Source organism: Oncorhynchus clarkii, chromosome 12, assembly GCF_045791955.1.
Source record: "Oncorhynchus clarkii lewisi isolate Uvic-CL-2024 chromosome 12, UVic_Ocla_1.0, whole genome shotgun sequence".
Lineage (NCBI taxonomy): Eukaryota > Metazoa > Chordata > Actinopteri > Salmoniformes > Salmonidae > Oncorhynchus > Oncorhynchus clarkii.
The window spans coordinates 5,804,986-5,828,243 of NC_092158.1; the positions used below are offsets into that span (position 1 = coordinate 5,804,986).

The following is a 23,258-nucleotide window of genomic DNA, read 5'->3' on the forward strand; positions in this document are numbered from 1 at the left end:
ATATAGTATGGTACTAACTGACCCTGTATATAGTATGGTATTTACTGACCCTGTATATAGTATGGTACTAACTGACCCTGTATATAGTATGGTATTAACTGACCCTGTATATAGTATGGTATTAACTGACCCTGTATATAGTATGGTATTACCTGACCCTGTATATAGTATGGTATTAACTGACCCTGTATATAGTATGGTATTAACTGACCCTGTATATAGTATGGTATTAACTGACCCTGTATATAGTATGGTATTAACTGACCCTGTATATAGTATGGTATTAACTGACCCTGTATATAGTATCGCATTACCTGACCCTGTATATAGTATGGTACTAACTGACCCTGTATATAGTATGGTATTTACTGACCCTGTATATAGTATGGTATTAACCTGACCCTGCATATAGTATAGTATTAACTGACCCTGTATATAGTATGGTATTTACTGACCCTGTATATAGTATGGTATTAACTGACCCTGTATATAGTATGGTATTACCTGACCCTGTATATAGTATGGTACTAACAGACCCTGTATATAGTATGGTATTTACTGACCCTGTATATAGTATGGTATTAACCTGACCCTGTACATAGTATAGTATATACTGACCCTGTATATAGTATGGTATAAACTGACCCTGTATATAGTATGGTATTTACTGACCCTGTATATAGTATGGTATTAACTGACCCTGTATATAGTATGGTATTACCTGACCCTGTATATAGTATGGTATTAACTGACCCTGTATATAGTATGATATTAACTGACCCTGTATATAGTATGGTATTAACTGACCCTGTATATAGTATGGTACTAACTGACCCTGTATATAGTATGGTATTTACTGACCCTGTATATAGTATGGTATTAACCTGACCCTGTATATAGTATAGTATTTACTGACCCTGTATATAGTATGGTATAAACTGACCCTGTATATAGTATGGTATTTACTGACCCTGTATATAGTATGGTATTAACCTGACCCTGTATATAGTATAGTATTTACTGACCCTGTATATAGTATGGTATAAACTGACCCTGTATATAGTATGGTATTTACTGACCCTGTATATAGTATGGTATTAACTGACCCTGTATATAGTATGGTATTACCTGACCCTGTATATAGTATGGTATTAACTGACCCTCTATATAGTATGGTATTAACTGACCCTGTATATAGTATGGTATTAACTGACCCTGTATATAGTATGGTATTAACTGACCCTGTATATAGTATGGTATTAACTGACCCTGTATATAGTATGGTATTAACTGACCCTGTATATAGTATAGTATTTACTGACCCTGTATATAGTATGGTACTAACTGACCCTGTATATAGTATGGTATTAACTGACCCTGTATATAGTATGGTATTAACTGACCCTGTATATAGCATGGTATTAACTGACCCTGTATATAGTATGGTATTTACTGACCCTGTATATAGTATGGTATTTACTGACCCTGTATATAGTATGGTATTAACTGACCCTGTATATAGTATGGTATTAACTCACCCTGTATATAGTATGGTATTAACTCACCCTGTATATAGTATGGTATTAACTAACTCTGTATATAGTATGGTATTTACTGACCCTGTATATAGTATGGTATTTACTGACCCTGTATATAGTATGGTATTAACTGACCCTGTATATAGTATGGTATTTACTGACCCTGTATATAGTATGGTATTAACTGACCCTGTATATAGTATGGTATTAACTGACCCTGTATATAGTATGGTATTAACTGACCCTGTATATAGTATGGTATTAACTGACCTTGTATATAGTATGGTATTTACTGACCCTGTATATAGTATGGTATTTACTGACCCTGTATATAGTATGGTATTAACTGACCCTGTATATAGTATGGTATTAACCTGACCCTGTATATAGTATGGTATTAACCTGACCCTGTATATAGTATGGTATTAACCTGACCCTGTATATAGTATGGCATTAACTGACCCTGTATATAGTATGGTATTAACTGACCCTGTATATAGTATGGTATTTACTGACCCTGTATATAGTATGGTATTTACTGACCCTGTATATAGTATGGTATTTACTGACCCTGTAAATAGTATGGTATTAACTGACCCTGTATATAGTATGGTATTAACTGACCCTGTATATAGTATGGTATTAACTGACCCTGTATATAGTATGGTACTAACTGACCCTGTATATAGTATGGTGTTTACTGACCCTGTATATAGTATGGTATTAACTGACCCTGTATATAGTATGGTATTTACTGACCCTGTATATAGTATGGTATTAACTGACCCTGTATATAGTATGGTATTAACTGACCCTGTATATAGTATGGTACTAACTGACCCTGTATATAGTATGGTGTTTACTGACCCTGTATATAGTATGGTATTTACTGACCCTGTATATAGTATGGTACTAACTGACCCTGTATATAGTATGGTATTAACTGACCCTGTATATAGTATGGTATTTACTGACCCTGTATATAGTATGGTATTAACTGACCCTGTATATAGTATGGTATTTACTGACCCTGTATATAGTATGGTATTTACTGACCCTGTATATAGTATGGTATTTACTGACCCTGTATATAGTATGGTATTAACTGACCCTGTATATAGTATGGTATTAACTGACCCTGTATATAGTATGGTATTAACTGACCCTGTATATAGTATGGTATTAACTGACCCTGTATATAGTATGGTATTAACTGACCCTGTATATAGTATGGTATTAACTGACCCTGTATATAGTATGGTACTAACTGACCCTGTATATAGTATGGTACTAACTGACCCTGTATATAGTATGGTATTTACTGACCCTGTATATAGTATGGTATTTACTGACCCTGTATATAGTATGGTATTTACTGACCCTGTATATAGTATGGTATTTACTGACCCTGTATATAGTATGGTATTTACTGACCCTGTATATAGTATGGTATTAACTGACCCTGTATATAGTATGGTATTAACTGACCCTGTATATAGTATGGTATTAACTGACCCTGTATATAGTATGGTATTTACTGACCCTGTATATAGTATGGTATTAACTGACCCTGTATATAGTATGGTATTAACTGACCCTGTATATAGTATGGTATTAACTGACCCTGTATATAGTATGGTATTAACTGACCCTGTATATAGTATGGTATTAACTTACCCTGTATATAGTATGGTATTAACTGACCCTGTATATAGTATGGTACTAACTGATCCTGTATATAGTATGGTACTAACTGACCCTGTATATAGTATGGTATTTACTGACCCTGTATATAGTATGGTATTTACTGACCCTGTATATAGTATGGTATTTACTGACCCTCTATATAGTATGGTATTTACTGACCCTGTATATAGTATGGTATTATCCTGACCCTGTATATAGTATGGTATTTACTGACCCTGTATATAGTATGGTATTTACTGACCCTGTATATAGTATGGTACTAACTGACCCTGTATATAGTATGGTATTTACTGACCCTGTATATAGTATGGTATTTACTGACCCTGTATATAGTATGGTACTAACTGACCCTGTATATAGTATGGTATTTACTGACCCTGTATATAGTATGGTATTTACTGACCCTGTATATAGTATGGTACTAACTGACCCTGTATATAGTATGGTATTTACTGACCCTGTATATAGTATGGTACTTACTTTCTCGTGTTCTTCTTCTTTTTAATTTCTGGTGTGTTTTTGTTCTGCATTGTTATTATTTACTGCGTTATTGGGTTTAGAGCACGAAAGGCATTTCACTTAAAACTTGAAAGATCGTCAACGACCTCCGTCAGCCACTCGATCTACCAGCTACCATTTATCATCTACCTATCATCTACCATCTAGAAGGCGGAGATCACACAGGTCCATCAAAGCTGTGACCGAGACAGTGAAAAACAGCTTCTATCTCCAGGCCATCACTGTTAAACAGCCATCACTAGCCTTAGTCACTGTTACTACCCGGCTACCACCCGGTACTCTACCCTGCACCTTAGAGACTGTTACTACCCGGCTACCACCCGGTACTCTACCCTGCACCTTAGAGACTGTTACTACCCGGCTACCACCCGGTACTCTACCCTGCACCTTAGGGACTGTTACTACCGGCTACCACCCGGTACTCTACCCTGCACCTTAGAGACTGTTACTACCGGCTACCACCCGGTACTCTACCCTGCATCTTAGAGACTGTTACTACTGGCTACTGCATGGTACTCTACCCTGCACCTTAGAGACTGTTACTAGCCGGCTACCACCCGGTACTCTACCCTGCACCTTAGAGACAGCTGCCCTATGTGCATAGTCATTGAACACTGGTCACTCTAATAATGTTTACATACAAAACACACCAATATGTGTATATATATATCATTCTTATTATGTTTATTTTTCTGTATTCTAATTTTTTTTTAAATAGTTTTTATCGCTAATGTAATGTTGGACTTAGACACACAAGCATTTCCCTGCAGCTGCTATAACATCTGCACATCCGTGTACGCCGACCACTTTCAATTTGATTTGATATTCACACTTGTTGTTTTCTTTCTCCTCCTGCTCTATGATGTGATCTATCCAGCCTATCACAGCGGCGCCAAGGGGAGGGTTGATCCTATTATTAAGTCTGGAGCCAGAGTTTCCCCACCTACCTTTCCCTCCCACTGTTGCGAGTGCGCCGAGCAGGTGCTGCTGTAATTTGCAGAGTTAAATTATGCAGATAATACCCAGCCCAGGTAGCTCATTTAGATGGTCAGGCCATTAATCCTGGAGACGGAGAGAAGAGACGCAGAACCCCACACTGTTCCCTCTTTCTTATCCTCTCTCCTTCCCTCACAGAACAGCCGCAGAACAGCAATACTCCGTGCCCCACGCTGCTCTGTGCTGTCAGCGTTGTCCGTCAAACACAGACTGCTCTCTCCTCTGCTCCCTCTGCCTGCCTATACCCACAATCCTTAGAGCAGCACAACTTGCTGCCTCAATATCTAAGAACAAAAGCCTTCTACAAATCATACCTGCACCTATAGATCTCTTGTTTACTTTGTTATTCAAAGCTGAGGTCCCTTGGCTATTTTTAGGGGCTGTTGCCTTTTACCAGGTTACTTGTTGTGTAACCAGTAGTGTTTGGTACAGTAACCTCATGGTCCTCGGGCTGATACATAAACGCGACAGAGTGTTGGTGTGTTTTCCCAAGGCTTAGGTAAAAACAGGTCCTCATATTTACACAAAACATGACAGTGATTTTGTTTCTGTGTTTGTGTTTCTCCAGGTGCCAGCCTTCCCAAGCCAACAGTAAAAACAGCATCTCTGGGGCAAGTTGGCAAGGCCAGATCACCACTACTACCGGTCTCCGTGCCAACAGCCCCCGAGATGGGTGAAGAGGGACAGAAGCAACCAGAAGACTCAGCCAATGTAAGCAACCACTCCCTTCAGTGTGCTCGGGCGCTCACGATCACACTCTAAGAAATTCAAGATTATCATGTTTAAATACACACAAAACTAATGTTACTATAAAAGGAAAATTAAAAGCCCAAAGTATGTGATTTGATCGAGAGTAGATAGAAATGTCCTCCTGTTGGTGGGAAGAATATATATTTTGGAACGATCTCATTGTCATCTATGGGGGTTCAGACTATGTCTGGAAGTGATGTAGCAGCAGCAGTACTAGTAGTAGTTGTAGTAGTAGTATAGTAGTAGTAGTAGTAGTAGTGGTAGTAGTAGTAGTTGTTGTTGTAGTAGTAGTAGTAGTTGTTGTTGTAGTAGTAGTAGTAGTAGTAGTAGTAGTAGTAGCAGTTGTGGTAGTAGTGTAGTAGTAGTTGTAGTAGTAGTATAGTAGTAGTAGTAGTAGTAGTAGTAGTAGTAGTAGTAGTAGTAGTTGTTCTATAGTAGTAGTAGTAGTAGTAGTAGTAGTAGTAGCAGCAGTAGTAGTAGTAGTAGTAGTAGTAGTAGTAGTAGTAGTAGTAGTAGTAGTAGTAGTAGTAGTAGCAGTAGTAGTAGTGGTAGTAGTAGTAGTAGTAGTTGTTGTAGTAGTATAGTAGTAGAAGTAACAGTAGCAGTAGTAGTAGTAGTAATAGTAGTATAGTAGTAGTAGGTGTAGTAGTAGGTGTAGTAGTAGTAATAGTAGTATAGTAGTAGTAGGTGTAGTAGTAGGTGTAGTAGTAGTAGTAGTAGTAGTAGTAGTAGTAGTAGCAGTAGACTGTAGAACAGTTGGTTACAACAGACTATTTACATTAGACTGTAGAACAGTTGGTTACAACAGACTATTTACATTAGACTGTACCCCTACCTACATGTACATATTACCTCAATTACCTCGACTAACCTCTTGTATTTAGCCTGGTTATTGTTATTTTATTGTGTTACTAATCCTTCCTGTAGTTTATCAGGCACATTTGTAATGACTTACTTTTTTTTTTTTTACTCTGCAATTTTGGTTAAGAACTCCTAAGCATTTTACGTTTAAGATCCACACCTGTTGTGACAAATACAAATTGGATTTGATCTCCCAGAGCTGAGGCAGAAGATACTCTTATCTAAACGATAAAAAAAAAAATAATAATAATAATAAGAAAAACATGTTATGAAAGAATCTGCTCCGGAATGACGCATCGGTCTAAGGAACCGCATCACAGTGCTAGAGGCTTCACTACAGACCCTGGGGTTCGATCCAATCTGCTACTGCAGACAAGTGGGATATAGACATGTGTTTCAGTACCTGATTCTGTAATTAGTGCTTCAGGAAGGGTTCATTTAGTGCTGAGCGATTAACAGAAATGTCGTCATTTAAAAATGTTCCCCAAAAATTAAATTCACTAATTAACCAGCATCAGTTAAATTATTTGAATTCAATTTCGTTACGTTTCTTTTCTGTGAGTTCAATGCACACAATTGAACAGTTTCTCTAGAGATACAGTACGAGTCCAAACTCACACAGCACATCACCAATGCATGTTCAAAGAAAGGTGCTCATGGAAGTACTTGTATAGAAAGGTAATGTAATCATATATACACAGTACGAGTCAAAAGTTTGGACACACCTACTTATTCCAGGGTTTTTCTTTATTTTTAGCTATTTTCTCCTTTGTAGAATAATAGTGAAGACATCAAAACTATGAAATAACACATATGGAATCATGTAGTAACCAAAAAAGTGTTAAACGCATCATAGTGTATTTTAGATTTGAGATTACCCCTTGGGACTCAGACATCCTATGTTCGATTAACAGAATGTTACTCTACACACACGCACACACACACACACACACACACACACACACACACACACACACACACACACACACACACACACACACACACACACACACACGAACAGGCACATAGACACTAACACAAAAACACTGAGGTGGGATGTCCATTAATTCATTGTCATTATAGACAGCCATTTTTAATTTAATGTATCCTAAAAGATTCCCCATGAGCTCTAGGTGAATACCCCTTACAGTATTTACATGATGTCATCTGTCATTCTACTTTTACTTTTCCATTTAGAAATAAAACATAATGTATTATTTATGTCTGTTGTGTATGTTGTGTATGTTGTGTATGTTGTGTCTGTTGTGTCTGTTGTGTATGTTGTGTCCTTCGGGGATGTTGTGTATGTTGTGCATGTTGTGTATGTTGTGTCTGTTGTGTATGTTGTGTCTGTTGTGTCTGTTGTGTATGTTGTGTATGTTGTGTCTGTTGTGTATGTTGTGTATGTTGTGTCCTTCGGGGATGTTGTGTATGTTGTGTCTGTTGCGTCTGTTGTGTATGTTGGGTATGTTGTGTCCTTCGGGGATGTTGTGTATGTTGTGTCTGTTGTGTATGTTGGGTATGTTGTGTCTGTTGTGTCTGTTGTGCATGTTGTGTATGTTGTGTATGTTGTGTCTGTTGTGTCTGTTGTGTATGTTGTGTATGTTGTGTCCTTCGGGGATGTTGTGTATGTTGTGTCTGTTGTGTATGTTGGGTATGTTGTGTCCTTCGGGGATGTTGTGTATGTTGTGTCTGTTGTGTATGTTGGGTATGTTGTGTCTGTTGTGTCTGTTGTGCATGTTGTGTATGTTGTGTATGTTGTGTCTGTTGTGTCTGTTGTGTATGTTGTGTATGTTGTGTCCTTCGGGGATGTTGTGTATGTTGTGTCTGTTGTGTCTGTTGTGTATGTTGTGTATGTTGTGTCCTTCGGGGATGTTGTGTATGTTGTGTCTGTTGTGTATGTTGGGTATGTTGCGTCTGTTGTGTCTGTTGTGCATGTTGTGTATGTTGTGTATGTTGTGTCTGTTGTGTCTGTTGTGTATGTTGTGTATGTTGTGTCCTTCGGGGATGTTGTGTATGTTGTGTCTGTTGTGTCTGTTGTGTATGTTGGGTATGTTGTGTCCTTCGGGGATGTTGTGTATGTTGTGTCTGTTGTGTATGTTGGGTATGTTGTGTCTGTTGTGTCTGTTGTGCATGTTGTGTATGTTGTGTCCTTCGGGGATGTTGTGTATGTTGTGTCTGTTGCGTCTGTTGTGTATGTTGGGTATGTTGTGTCCTTCGGGGATGTTGTGTATGTTGTGTCTGTTGTGTATGTTGTGTATGTTGGGTATGTTGTGTCCTTCGGGGATGTTGTGTATGTTGTGTCTGTTGCATCTGTTGTGTATGTTGGGTATGTTGTGTCCTTCGGGGATGTTGTGTATGTTGTGTCTGTTGTGTATGTTGGGTATGTTGTGTCTGTTGTGTCTGTTGTGCATGTTATGTATGTTGTGTATGTTGTGTCTGTTGTGTCTGTTGTGTATGTTGTGTATGTTGTGTCCTTCGGGGATGTTGTGTATGTTGTGTCTGTTGCGTCTGTTGTGTATGTTGGGTATGTTGTGTCCTTCGGGGATGTTGTGTATGTTGTGTCTGTTGTGTATGTTGGGTATGTTGTGTCTGTTGTGTCTGTTGTGCATGTTGTGTATGTTGTGTATGTTGTGTCCTTCGGGGATGTTGTGTATGTTGTGTCTGTTGCGTCTGTTGTGTATGTTGGGTATGTTGTGTCCTTCGGGGATGTTGTGTATGTTGTGTCTGTTGTGTATGTTGGGTATGTTGTGTCTGTTGTGTCTGTTGTGTATGTTGGGTATGTTGTGTCCTTCGGGGATGTTGTGTCTGTTGTGTCTGTTGTGTATGTTGTGTCCTTCGGGGATGTTGTGTATGTTGTGTATGTTGTGTATGTTGTGTATGTTGTGTCTGTTGTGTCTGTTGTGTCTGTTGTGTATGTTGGGTATGTTGTGTCCTTCGGGGATGTTGTGTATGTTGTGTCTGTTGTGTATGTTGTGTCTGTTGGGTATGTTGTGTCTGTTGTGTCTGTTGTGTATGTTGGGTATGTTGTGTCCTTCGGGGATGTTGTGTCTGTTGTGTCTGTTGTGTATGTTGTGTCCTTCGGGGATGTTGTGTATGTTGTGTATGTTGTGTATGTTGTGTATGTTGTGTCTGTTGTGTCTGTTGTGTATGTTGGGTATGTTGTGTCTGTTGTGTCTGTTGTGTATGTTGGGTATGTTGTGTCCTTCGGGGATGTTGTGTATGTTGTGTCTGTTGTGTATGTTGTGTCTGTTGTGTATGTTGTGTATGTTGTGTATGTTGGGTATGTTGGGTATGTTGTGTATGTTGGGTATGTTGGGTATGTTGTGTATGTTGGGTATGTTGTGTATGTTGTGTCCTTCGGGGATGTTGTGTATGTTGTGTCTGTTGTGTCTGTTGTGTCTGTTGTGTCTGTTGTGTCTGTTGGGTATGTTGTGTCCTTCGGGGATGTTGTGTATGTTGTGTCTGTTGTGTCTGTTGTGTCTGTTGTGTATGTTGTGTATGTTGTGTCTGTTGTGTCTGTTGTGTATGTTGTGTCTGTTGTGTCTGTTGTGTCTGTTGTGTATGTTGTGTCTGTTGTGTCTGTTGTGTCTGTTGTGTCTGTTGTGTCTGTTGTGTCTGTTGGGTATGTTGTGTCCTTCGGGGATGTTGTGTATGTTGTGTCTGTTGTGTCTGTTGTGTATGTTGGGTATGTTGTGTCTGTTGTGTCTGTTGTGTCTGTTGGGTATGTTGTGTCTGTTGTGTCTGTTGTGTCTGTTGTGTCTGTTGTGTCTGTTGTGTCTGTTGTGTATGTTGTGTCTGTTGTGTATGTTGTGTCTGTTGTGTCTGTTGTGTATGTTGTGTATGTTGTGTCTGTTGTGTCTGTTGTGTCTGTTGTGTCTGTTGTGTCTGTTGTGTATGTTGTGTATGTTGTGTCTGTTGTGTCTGTTGTGTCTGTTGTGTCTGTTGTGTCTGTTGTGTCTGTTGTGTATGTTGTGTCTGTTGTGTATGTTGTGTCTGTTGTGTCTGTTGTGTCTGTTGTGTATGTTGTGTCTGTTGTGTATGTTGTGTCTGTTGTGTCTGTTGTGTATGTTGTGTATGTTGTGTCTGTTGTGTCTGTTGTGTCTGTTGTGTCTGTTGTGTCTGTTGTGTATGTTGTGTATGTTGTGTCTGTTGTGTCTGTTGTGTATGTTGTGTCTGTTGTGTCTGTTGTGTCCTTCGGGGATGTTGTGTATGTTGTGTCTGTTGTGTATGTTGTGTCTGTTGTGTCTGTTGTGTCTGTTGTGTATGTTGTGTCTGTTGTGTATGTTGTGTCTGTTGTGTCTGTTGTGTATGTTGTGTCTGTTGTGTCTGTTGTGTCCTTCGGGGATGTTGTGTCTGTTGTGTCTGTTGTGTCTGTTGTGTCTGTTGTGTCTGTTGTGTCCTTCGGGGATGTTGTGTCTGTTGTGTCTGTTGTGTCTGTTGTGTCTGTTGTGTCTGTTGTGTCCTTCGGGGATGTTGTGTCTGTTGTGTATGTTGTGTCTGTTGTGTCTGTTGTGTATGTTGTGTCTGTTGTGTATGTTGTGTATGTTGTGTATGTTGTGTATGTTGTGTCTGTTGTGTATGTTGTGTCTGTTGTGTCTGTTGTGTATGTTGTGTCTGTTGTGTATGTTGTGTCTGTTGTGTATGTTGTGTCTGTTGTGTATGTTGTGTCTGTTGTGTCTGTTGTGTATGTTGTGTCTGTTGTGTATGTTGTGTCTGTTGTGTATGTTGTGTCTGTTGTGTCTGTTGTGTATGTTGTGTCTGTTGTGTATGTTGTGTCTGTTGTGTATGTTGTGTCTGTTGTGTATGTTGTGTATGTTGTGTATGTTGTGTATGTTGTGTCTGTTGTGTATGTTGTGTCTGTTGTGTTTGTTGTGTCTGTTGTGTATGTTGTGTATGTTGTGTCTGTTGTGTATGTTGTGTCTGTTGTGTATGTTGTGTCTGTTGTGTCTGTTGTGTATGTTGTGTATGTTGTGTCTGTTGTGTCTGTTGTGTATGTTGTGCCTGTTGTGTCTGTTGTGTCTGTTGTGTCTGTTGTGTCTGTTGTGTCTGTTGTGTCTGTTGTGTATGTTGTGTATGTTGTGTCTGTTGTGTCTGTTGTGTATGTTGTGCCTGTTGTGTCTGTTGTGTCTGTTGTGCCTGTTGTGTCTGTTGTGTCTGTTGTGTCTGTTGTGTCTGTTGTGTCTGTTGTGTCTGTTGTGTATGTTGTGTATGTTGTGTCTGTTGTGTCTGTTGTGTATGTTGTGCCTGTTGTGTCTGTTGTGTCTGTTGTGTCTGTTGTGTCTGTTGTGTCTGTTGTGTCCGTTGTGTCTGTTGTGTCCGTTGTGTCTGTTGTGTCTGTTGTGTCTGTTGTGTCCGTTGTGTCTGTTGTGTCTGTTGTGTCTGTTGTGTATGTTGTGTCTGTTGTGTATGTTGTGTCTGTTGTGTCTGTTGTGTCTGTTGTGTATGTTGGGTATGTTGTGTCTGTTGTGTATGTTGGGTATGTTGTGTCCTTCGGGGATGTTGTGTATGTTGTGTCTGTTGTGTCTGTTGTGTCCGTTGTGTCTGTTGTGTCCGTTGTGTCTGTTGTGTCTGTTGTGTCTGTTGTGTCCGTTGTGTCTGTTGTGTCTGTTGTGTCTGTTGTGTCTGTTGTGTCTGTTGTGTCCGTTGTGTCTGTTGTGTCTGTTGTGTCCGTTGTGTCTGTTGTGTCTGTTGTGTATGTTGTGTCCGTTGTGTCTGTTGTGTCTGTTGTGTCTGTTGTGTCTGTTGTGTCTGTTGTGTCTGTTGTGTCCGTGTGGTTCTGATGAATAGGGAGCAACAGCCAAAACAAAACACCATGAAAGGAGCATAGGGAATATAAAACAGCAGCGGAACAGACACACACACACACACACACACACACACACACACACACACACACACACACACACACACACACACACACACACACACACACACACACACACACACAGAGTGTGAATTATAAAACACAGCACAGTGCAGGGGAAGAATCGTGCCATTAAATATTCATATCTCAATAACAATAACACGGAGAAAGCATCAGTGCGGTCATGGATTGGAGTTAGGAGAAGCATTAGGCAGCCCCATAACACTTTATAGGACCTGCTAGAGTAATGAGAAAAGCAAGAGAAAGGAGGGAGATGTCGAGGAGAGGGAGAGATGAGAGGAGTAAAGAGAGAGAGAGAGAGAGAGAGAGTGATGGGGAGGCGAGGGAGAGATGAGAGGAGTAAAGAGAGAGAGAGAGATGGGGAGGCGAGGGAGAGATGAGAGGTGTAAAGAGAGAGAGAGAGAGAGAGATGGCGAGGAGAGGGAGAGATAGAGAGAGAGAGAGAGAGAGAGAGAGAGAGAGAGAGAGAGAGAGGGGGGAGATGTGGAGAAGAGGGGGAGAAGAGAGAGATGAGGAGAAGAGGGAGAGATAGAGAGAGAGAGAGAGAGAGAGAGAGATGGGGAGGAGAGAGAGAGATGGGGAGGAGAGAGAGAGAGAGAGAGAGAAAGAGAGACTGAGAGAGAGAGAGAGAGAGGGGGGAGATGTGGAGAAGAGGGGGAGAAGAGAGAGAGATGGGGAGGAGAGAGAGAGAGAGAGAGAGAGAGAGAGAGAGAGAGAGAGAGAGAGAGAGGGAGAGAGAGAGAGGGGGGAGATGAGGAGAAGAGGGGGAGATGAGAGAGATGAGGAGAAGAGGGGGAGAAGAGATTGCCTCGAAAGGTCAGCATCTTTCTATCCATCCCACATATCTTTGTAATTGATCCTTTTCTCATCAGTGGGAGTCTCTCCAAATAGGCTGGCATCGATCACACACTTTATATGCTCATCTTTTCTCCCCGCCAAGCCGCCAAGCACCAAGATGCTTAGGGGTGTGTGTATGTTTTTCTCTTTTATCAGAGTGGTGTGGAACAACCCTCCTCCTCCGCAGCAGCAGCAGAAAATAGAACATTAAACTGGACTTACATTATCCCCCAAGGACTTACATTATCCCCCAAGGACTTACATTATCCCCCAAGGACTTACATTATCCCCCAAGGACTTACATTAACCCCCAAGGACTTACATTATCCCCCAAGGATGTACATTATACCCACGTATTTACATTATCCCCCAAGGACTTACCGTATCCCCCACGGATTTACATTATCCCCCACAGATTTACATTACCCCCAGGCACTTGCATTATCCCCCACAGAGTTGATTTATCCCCCAAGGACTTACATTATCACCCACGGAGTTACATTATCCCCGAAGGACTTACATGATCCCTCAAGGACTTACATTATACCCAAGTATTTACATTATCCCCCAAGGACTTACATTATCCCCACGGAGTTACATTATCCCCCAAGGACTTACATGATCCCCCCGGAGTTACATTATCCCCCAAGTACTTACATGATCCCCCAAGGACTTACATTATACCCAAGTATTTACATTATCCCCAAGGACTTACATTATCCTCAAGGATGTACATTATACCCAAGTTTTTACATTATCCCCCACGGAGTTACAATATCCCATCCAGAGTTACATCATTTTTTTACCTTTATTATCCCCCACGGAGTTACATTATCCCCCACAGCATTGCATTATCCCCCAAGGACTTACATTATACCCAAGTATTTACATTATCCCACCAAAAAGGGGATTGGACAGAGGCCCAGTAGTTTATAACTGTAATGTAATGTATAACTGTCATGTAAATGTAAATAATTTTTGGAGGAAAAGCTAGACACACAAACACACACACACTCCGATAATTGTACATCAGTGCTGTGTCACCAAGGCTTCATCAGCTAGTAATAAGGGAGATGGTAATTTCATGATGGTCCCCAACCTTATTTAGTAAGATTTAACGGGTAATCTAGGATTAATTTAGTAAAATGTAAAGGGTAATCTAGGATTCATTTAGTAAGATTTAAAGGGTAATCTAGGATTCATTTAGTAAGATTTAAAGGGTAATCTAGGATTCATTTAGTAAGATTTAAAGGATAATCTAGGAATCATTTTGTAAGATTTAAAGGATAATCTAGGATTCATTTAGTAAGATTTAAAGGATAGTCTAGGATTCATTTAGTAAGATTTAAAGGATAATCTAGGATTCATTTAGTAAGATTTAAAGGATAATCTAGGATTCATTTAGTAAGATTTAAAGGATAATCTAGGATTCATTTAGTAAGATTTAAAGGATAATCTAGGATTCATTTAGTAAGATTTAAAGGATAATCTAGGATTCATTTAGTAAGATTTAAAGGATAATCTAGGATTCATTTAGTAAGATTTAAAGGATAATCTAGGATTCATTTAGTAAAACGTATTAAACTGTGGAGCTGATGAAAGCATGTGCTTTTATATAAACTCTCTGAAGCATGTCCATGCACCTTCAGTTTACCATCACAGGGGTTATGCTCAGGGTCTGCTTTAAGAAGAAAACAACAGATTTATCTTGAAATGGATCACAACAAGGACATAGATCTTCTGTCAAACATTTAACAAAAATAATGATGGGTTCTGGTGGACCAGTTTAGCACTTTAGCAGTTTCAGCTGTCTGACAGGAGGTCATAGATAGATAGAGAGAGAGAGGGAGGAAGATGTCTGACTGGAGGTCACAGATGGAGAGGGATGAAGATGTCTGACTGGAGGTCACAGATAGAGAGGGATGAAGCTGTCTGACTGGAGGTCACAGATGGAGAGGGATGAAGATGTCTGACTGGAGGTCACAGATAGAGAGGGGGAGGAAGATGTCTGACTGGAGGTCACAGGTAGAGAGGGATGAAGCTGTCTGACTGGAGGTCACAGATAGAGAGGGGGAGGAAGATGTCTGACTGGCGGTCACAGATAGAGAGAGGGAGGAAGATGTCTGACTGGAGGTCACAGATAGAGAGGGGGAGGAAGATGTCTGACTGGAGGTCACAGATAGAGAGAGAGGAAGCTGTCTGACTGGAGGTCACAGATAGAGAGGGATGAAGCTGTGTGACTGGAGGTCACAGATAGAGAGGGGGAGGAAGATGTCTGACTGGAGGTCACAGATAGAGAGGGATGAAGCTGTCTGACTGGAGGTCACAGATAGAGAGGGGGAGGAAGATGTCTGACTGGAGGTCACAGGTAGAGAGGGATGAAGCTGTCTGACTGGAGGTCACAGAGAGAGAGGGATGAAGCTGTCTGACTGGAGGTCACAGATAGAGAGAGGGAGGAAGATGTCTGACTGGGGGTCACAGATAGAGAGGGATGAAGCTGTCTAACTGGAGGTCACAGAGAGAGAGGGATGAAGCTGTCTGACTGGAGGTCACAGATGGAGAGGGGGAGGAAGATGTCTGACTGGAGGTCACAGATAGACAGAGAGGAAGATGTCTGACTGGAGGTCACAGATTGAGAGGGGGAGGAAGATGTCTGACTGGAGGTCACAGATAGAGAGTGGGAGGAAGATGTCTGACTGGAGGTCACAGATAGCGAGGGGGATGAAGCTGTCTGACTGGAGGTCACAGATGGAGAGAGGGAGGAAGCTGTCTGACTGGAGATCACAGATGGAGAGAGGGAGGAAGATGTCTGACTGGAGGTCACAGATGGAGAGAGGGGGGAAGATGTCTGACTGGAGGTCACAGATGGAGAGGGATGAAGCTGTCTGACTGGAGGTTACAGATAGAGAGGGATGAAGCTGTCTGACTGGAGGTCACAGATAGAGAGGGATGAAGCTGTCTGACTGGAGGTCACAGAGAGAGAGGGATGAAGCTGTCTGACTGGAGGTCACAGAGAGAGAGGGATGAAGCTGTCTGACTGGAGGTCACAGAGAGAGAGGGATGAAGCTGTCTGACTGGAGGTCACAGAGAGAGAGGGATGAAGCTGTCTGACTGGAGGTCACAGAGAGAGAGGGATGAAGCTGTCTGACTGGAGGTCACAGATAGAGAGGCAGGAAGCTGTCTGACTGGAGGTCATAGAGAGAGAGGGATGAAGCTGTCTGACTGGAGGTCACAGAGAGAGAGGGATGAAGCTGTCTGACTGGAGGTCACAGAGAGAGAGGGATGAAGCTGTCTGACTGGAGGTCACAGATAGAGAGGGAGGAAGCTGTCTGACTGGAGGTCACAGATAGAGAGGGAGGAGCTGTCTGACTGGAGGTCACAGATGGAGAGAGATGAAGCTGTCTGACTAGAGGTCACAGGTGGAGAGAGGAAGCTGTCTGACTGGAGTTCACAGATGGAGAGAGAGAGCAAGCTTTCTGACTGGACGTCACAGATGGAGAGAGAGAGGAAGCTGTCTGACTGGAGGTCACAGCTAGAGAGAGAGAGGAAGCTGTCTTACTGGAGATCACAGATAGAGATATAGGAAGCTGTCTCACTGGAGGTCACAGATGGAGATGGAGAGAGAGAGGAAGCTGTCTACCTGGAGGTCACAGATGGAGAGAGAGAGGAAGCTGTCTGACTGGAGGTCACAGATGGAGAGAGATAGGAAGCTGTCTGACTGGAGGTCACAGATGGAGAGAGAGAGGAAGCTGTCTGACTGGAGGTCACAGATGGAGAGAGAGAGGAAGCTGTCTGACTGGAGGTCACAGATGGAGAGAGAGAGGAAGCTGTCTGACTGGAGGTCACAGCTAGAGAGAGAGAGGAAGCTGTCTTACTGGAGATCACAGATAGAGATATAGGAAGCTGTCTGACTGGAGGTCACAGATGGAGAGAGAGAGGAAGCTGTCTGACTGGAGGTCACAGATGGAGAGAGAGAGGAAGCTGTCTGACTGGAGGTCACAGATGGAGAGAGAGAGGAAGCTGTCTGACTGGAGGTCACAGATGGAGAGAGAGAGAGGAAGCTGTCTGACTGGAGGTCACAGATGGAGAGAGAGAGAGAGAGAGAGAGAGAGAGAGAGAGAGAGAGAGAGAGAGGAAGCTGTCTGACTGGAGGTCAGAGAGAGAGAGAGAGAGAGAGAGAGAGAGAGAGAGAGAGAGAGAGAGAGAGAGAGAGAGAGAGAGAGAGAGAGAGAGAGAGAGAGAGAGAGAGAGAGAGAGAGAGAGAGAGAGAGAGAAGAGAGAGAGAGAGAGAGAGGGGGGAACTGTCTGACTGCAGGATACAGATAGAGAGAGAGGAAAGTAACCAGATCCGGAATGTCAACAAACACAAACATATTAACAAACACACACACTGTGGGAGAATCACCATGGTGATCCACTTGTCGTTCCGCTTGTAAGCCAATGCTTAAGCTAAGTGATATTGATGCTGTTTTCCTGGAAGCTATACACAATTTTGACACTTTTTAAAGATTCAAGTACTGTATGATCACAGCAATAGAAAGTACTGTATGATCACACCAATATAAAGTACTTCATGATCACAGCAATATAAAGTACTGTATGATCACAGCAATATAAAGTACTGTATGATCACAGGAATATAAAGTACTGTATGATCACAGCAATATAAAGTACTGTATGATCACAGCAATATAAAGTACTGTATGATCACACCAATATAACGTACTGTATGATCACACCAATATAACGTACTTCATGATCACAGCAATATAAAGTACGGTATGATCACAGCAATATAAAGTACTGTATGATCACACCAATATAAAGTACTGTATGTATCATACCAATATAAAGTACTGTATGATCACACCAATATAAAGTACTGTATGATCACAGCAATATAAAGTAATGTATGATCACAGCAATATAAAGTACTGTATGATCACAGCAATATAATGTACTGTGAGATCACAGCAATATAAAGTACTGTAAGATCAAACCAATATAAAGTACAGTATGATCACCCAGGGTCTCGAGCCTGATAACAAGTTTGGAGGGTACTATAGTATTAAATGCTGAGCTGTTGTCGATGAACAGCATTCTTACATAGGTATTCCTCTTGTCCAGATGGGTCAGGGCAGTGTGATTGCGATTGCGTCGTCTGTGGACCTATTGGGGCGGTAAGCAAATTGGAGTGGGTCTAGGGTGTCAGATAGGCTGGAGGTGATATGATCCTTGACTAGTCTCTCAAAGCACTTCATGATGACGGAAGTGAGTGCTACGGGGCGATAGTCATTTCGCTCAGTTACCTTTGCTTTCTTGGGATCAGGAACAATGGTGGCCCTCTTGAAGCATGTGGGAACAGCCGACTGTGATAAGGATTGATTGAATATGTCCATAAACACACCAGCCAGCTGGTCTGCGCATGCTCTGAGGACACTGCTAGGGATGCCATCTGGGCCTGCAGCCTTGCGAGGGTTAACACGTTTAAATGTTTTACTCACGTTGGCTGCAGTGAAGGAGAGCCCACAGGTTTTGGTAGCGGGCCGTGTCGGTGGCACTGTATTGTCCTCAAAGCGAGCAAAGAAGTTGTTTAGTTTGTCTGGGAGCAAGGCATCCTGGTCCGTGACGGGGCTGGTTTTATTTTTGTAGTCCGTGTCTGTAGACCCTGCCACATACCTCTCATGTCTGAGCCGTTGAATTGTGACTCTACTTTGTCTCTACAGTATACTGATGCTTACCTTGTTTGATTGCCTTGCGGAGGGAATAGCTACACTGTTTGTATTCGGTCATGTTTCCGGTCGCCTTGCCCTGATTTAAAGTAGTTTCTGTCTATAGGCTGGGAGCATTAAAATGGAGTGGTGGTCAGATGTGCCGAATGGAGGGCGGGGGAGGTCGTTGTATGCGTCGCGGGAGTCAGAGTAACAATGATCCAGGGTTTTACCAGCCCGGGTCGCGCATTCGATATGCTGATAAAATTTAGGGAGCCTTGTTTTCAGATTAGCCTTGTTAAAATCCCCAGCTACAATAAATGCAGCCTCAGGATATGTGGTTTCCAGTTTACATAGAGTCCAATGAAGTTCTTTCAGGGCCGTCGAGGTGTCTACAGGGCTGTGGTTATAATCGAAGAGAATTCTCTTGGTAGATAATGCGGTCGGCATTTGATTGTAATATATAAAGTACTGTATGATCATACCAATATATGGGTACTGTATGTATCCTGCACTTTTGGTACGGTGTGCATTTTAGGACAAACTCAAGAAGGGTTGACGATTGCCTCAAGGAGTTATGAGGCTGAGGATGTCCTAAAATCTACACCGTAACACGAGTTCTTCTGGACAATTACCCTTTTTTGACTTTGTGTGACAGAGGACTTTTGTTTTTTATCTTCTAGGTTTACGAACAGGACGACTTGAGTGAACAGATGGCGAGCCTAGAGGGACTCATGAAGCAACTCAACGCCATCACTGGCTCGGCCTTTTAACCCCAGCTGCCCTGGCAGAGAGTCCCACCCAGACAGTCCGTCAGACCTTAACAGCAGCAGCACAGACAGCAGAACCACAGTATTACACCATAGGGCAGGGCACAGAGAGGGGGGGTATGGTGTCAGAACCTCAGAAACACAGATACTTCTCCACCCCCCCCCCCCCCCTCCCCCAAATACTGTAACCAACCCTTCTAACAGACCTCTATGTAACCCTATAATACTATAACCAGTAACATACCTCTCTGTACCCCTATAAATACAGTAACCAACCCCCCTGACAGACCTCTCTGTAATCCCAAAACATCAAGACTAACGATTAAGGAGAATCTAAAAGATTTCCCTAGTGTTGATTTCCCTTTAAAACACCACCTTTTGAGTTTTCATTTATCAATGTTCATTTTGGAGGGTTTCCTTGTGCGTTACTGGTGTTTTGGATTGAACTTTGAACTGAAGGCACAAGTGTTACAGCTGGGTCTATAGTATTAGACCTTTGGATTGGTTAATATCTCCAGACACCAACATTTCCCTGGACCCCTCGTTCACCAACATTTCCCTGGAATCCCTCGTTCACCAACGTTCACCCGGACCCCTCGTTCACCAACGTTTCCCTGGACCCCTCGTTCACCAACGCTTCCCTGGACCCCTCGTTCACCAACGTTCAGCCGGACCCCTCGTTCACCAACGCTTCCCTGGAACCCCTCGTTCACCAACGTTTCCCTGGACCCCTCGTTCACCAACGTTTCCCTGGACCCCTCGTTCACCAACGTTTCCCTGGACCCCTAGTTCACCAACGTGTCCCTGGACCCCTCGTTCACCAACGTTTCCCTGGACCCCTCGTTCACCAACGTGTCCCTGGACCCCTCGTTCACTAACGCTTCCCTGGACCCCTCGTTCACCAACGCTTCCCTGGACCCCTCGTTCACCAACGTTTCCCTGGACCCCTAGTTCACCAACGTTCACCCGGACCCCTCGTTGCCTGGTGATGTTGTGAGACAACATGAGAGGTCTCACAGTAACCACACCCTTACGGCGTTGGAATGAAACGTACACCAACTCCTTGTGAACCCGAGGCTGTCCAAATATGGACACCTTTACACACGCTCCCTTTTCTCTTTCCTAAAACAGTGACACAGTCAGTGACCACAGCCTAGAACATTCTACAGGCTGTGAGGAACACTGGTTAGGCCCCGGGTACTGGATCATCTCAATACGGACTCTACAGAACCAACTTCAGACTCTGGAAAGTTCTGGATCCTTGTTCAGGTCCATTTGTGTTGCTGCTCCTCAACTGAACGTCTGTCCTGGTTGTGTTGCTACCCTATATCACAACTACAGACAGCTGTTGAAATCGTTAAAACAACACCAAGAATTATAACCAGGCGCTCCAGTCAACGTATGAATGGTCTTGGAACGTACTGGGAATCAAGACAGTATCAAATGGTATTTACAGGGGTTGGAAGGCTTTTGTAGGAATGTATGTTATTTACTCTGAACAATCCATTGTTTTGGTTAATACCACCTTATTCACAACATACAGCGTCTTGTGCATTATTAAAACCCCCGAGAGATGTTTATTTTTTGTTGTTGATTATGGCGGCGTTGATGCTATTGATGAGTCGTCATTTTAACAGTTAAGGTTTTCATGAGACAGACACATGTACCTCAGTTTAAGGTTGTACGGTTGACTGACTAACAGTGTGGTTAACAATGTGATCACACAGGGGTTTGTTTTGGTCATTTTTATATGATAAACGATTATATGATTTCATATAGTATATTTTTACATCAGCAGTTCTGTCAAAGCTGCAGTACAACTATTTTTAAACCAATTGATTAAACCCTACTGGCTTCTAATCTAGTTTTACATTACGGGGCTGCATGGGTTGCTATGCATCACTGAGGATAGATACTGTACATAACCTGAAGCCTTTTAACAAAACATGGCATCAATATGTACCACTTAAGTGATAAATGAATCATTAATCGCCATGAAAATAGGACATCAATATTCGCATGTTTGATTCTGGTAACCCACGGTAACTGTGCTCCCTTTATCATTTGCAAGCCTCTATATTTTTTTTCCCCCCTCTGAAGATGGATTGTCCCAGAGAGATAAAGGGTTAGCTACATTGTCATTCAGAACATGTTTAGATTAGAACGCAGGAGATAAAGCGTTAGCTACATTGTCATTCAGAACATGTTTAGATTAGAACGCAGGAGATAAAGCGTTAGCTACATTGTCATTCAGAACATGTTTAGATTAGAACACAGGAGATAAAGCATTAGCTACATTGTCATTCAGAACATGTTTAGATTAGAACGCAGGAGATAAAGCGTTAGCTACATTGTCATTCAGAACATGTTTAGATTAGAACGCAGGAGATAAAGCGTTAGCAACATTGTCATTCAGAACATGTTTAGATTAGAACACAGGAGATAAAGCGTTAGCTACATTGTCATTCAGAACATGTTTAGATTAGAACGCAGGAGATAAAGCGTTAGCTACATTGTCATTCAGAACATGTTTAGATTAGAACGCAGGAGATAATGGGTTGAATTCATTATACTGTATCAAATGTTAGGATTCATATTAGGACACCGACTGGAAATAGTAACAATGCTGAATATGGTATTGATGTCTGTGCCAGTGAGACATTCAAATGGTTTAGAATAGAGGGAAAGAAAAGTCACAGATCAGACGACTCATCACAGAACAATGTCTTTATTTCCTCACAACAAACTGTCGAGTGTGCTCTCATTCTACGTTGTACCATTTGGGGTTTTCTTTTTTATCTGTTTGCCCTTAAAGGAAAATTCCACAAATCAAAATCTAGTTTTCAAGATCTAGAATATTGAAAAGTCCAGAACATGTCACACAGTATGATGCGTTTAGGACACGTTCTAGAATTTTAACGTTATACATCTTGGAAACTTGATTGCTGACCTGCAAAACATTTTTAGTATTGTTTTCAGCAGTGGACTAATGAAACACAACATTGTTTTGGTTTTTTTTAGTGGTATTTTCTTTTAAATACTTTTTTTTTTTAAATGTATTTTTAATTTGTTGAGAAAAATGGAGATGTTCTATGTGCCTATACGTTTGCTTTTCCGTTCTTAGTATTTCTCTTCGTTGGTCACTTTATTTGTATGGAGATCTGTATGAAAATATGAAACGTGATTTTTTTTTTCTCTCTCTTTGCCTCGCCCTTAGTGCAGGGTAACAAATGAGCTATGAAGTCCTGTCGACATAGTCTTCTCTCTTCTGAACGACAGACAGGCAGACCATGGCTCTATATTTTATTGTATGCTGTACATGTGTATTACCCTGGAGAAAGGACCGCTGAAGCAAGACAACATGAAAAAAAAATGAGTCAGTCCCGAATGGAATCCTATTCCCTATTTCGTGCCCTACTTTGGACTCAAGCCCTATGGACTTTGGTCAAAAGTAGTGCACTATATAGGGAATAGGGTGTCATGTTTTTTTTCTTCTTCCATTGTACAGTTCCATAGAGCAACTGAAGGACAAATTGCTAGTTAACTCATTGACTGTGGGTGGGTGTGGGGAGGGGACTTTTTATGATAAAATGTAATATATTATTTAGAGCGCACATTACTATAATTTATGAAGAACGACGTGATCATTCTGGACATGTAGTTTAGTAATGGGGGGGGGGGA

At 41.8% G+C, this 23,258-nt stretch overlaps 1 protein-coding gene across 1 annotated transcript in view; it reads left to right on the plus strand.

Annotated features, from left to right (window-relative positions):
• Nucleotides 1-20,029, plus strand: part of LOC139421845 (DCC netrin 1 receptor) — a 729,366-nt gene extending 709,337 nt beyond the window's left edge. The window contains exons 28-29 of the mRNA XM_071172971.1: nt 5,329-5,471; nt 19,490-20,029. Coding sequence (XP_071029072.1) covers nt 5,329-5,471; nt 19,490-19,579 — 233 coding nt within the window. The 3' untranslated portion in view covers nt 19,580-20,029. The remainder of the gene's footprint in view (nt 1-5,328; nt 5,472-19,489) is intronic.
• The last annotated feature ends 3,229 nt before the right edge of the window (nt 20,030-23,258 follow it).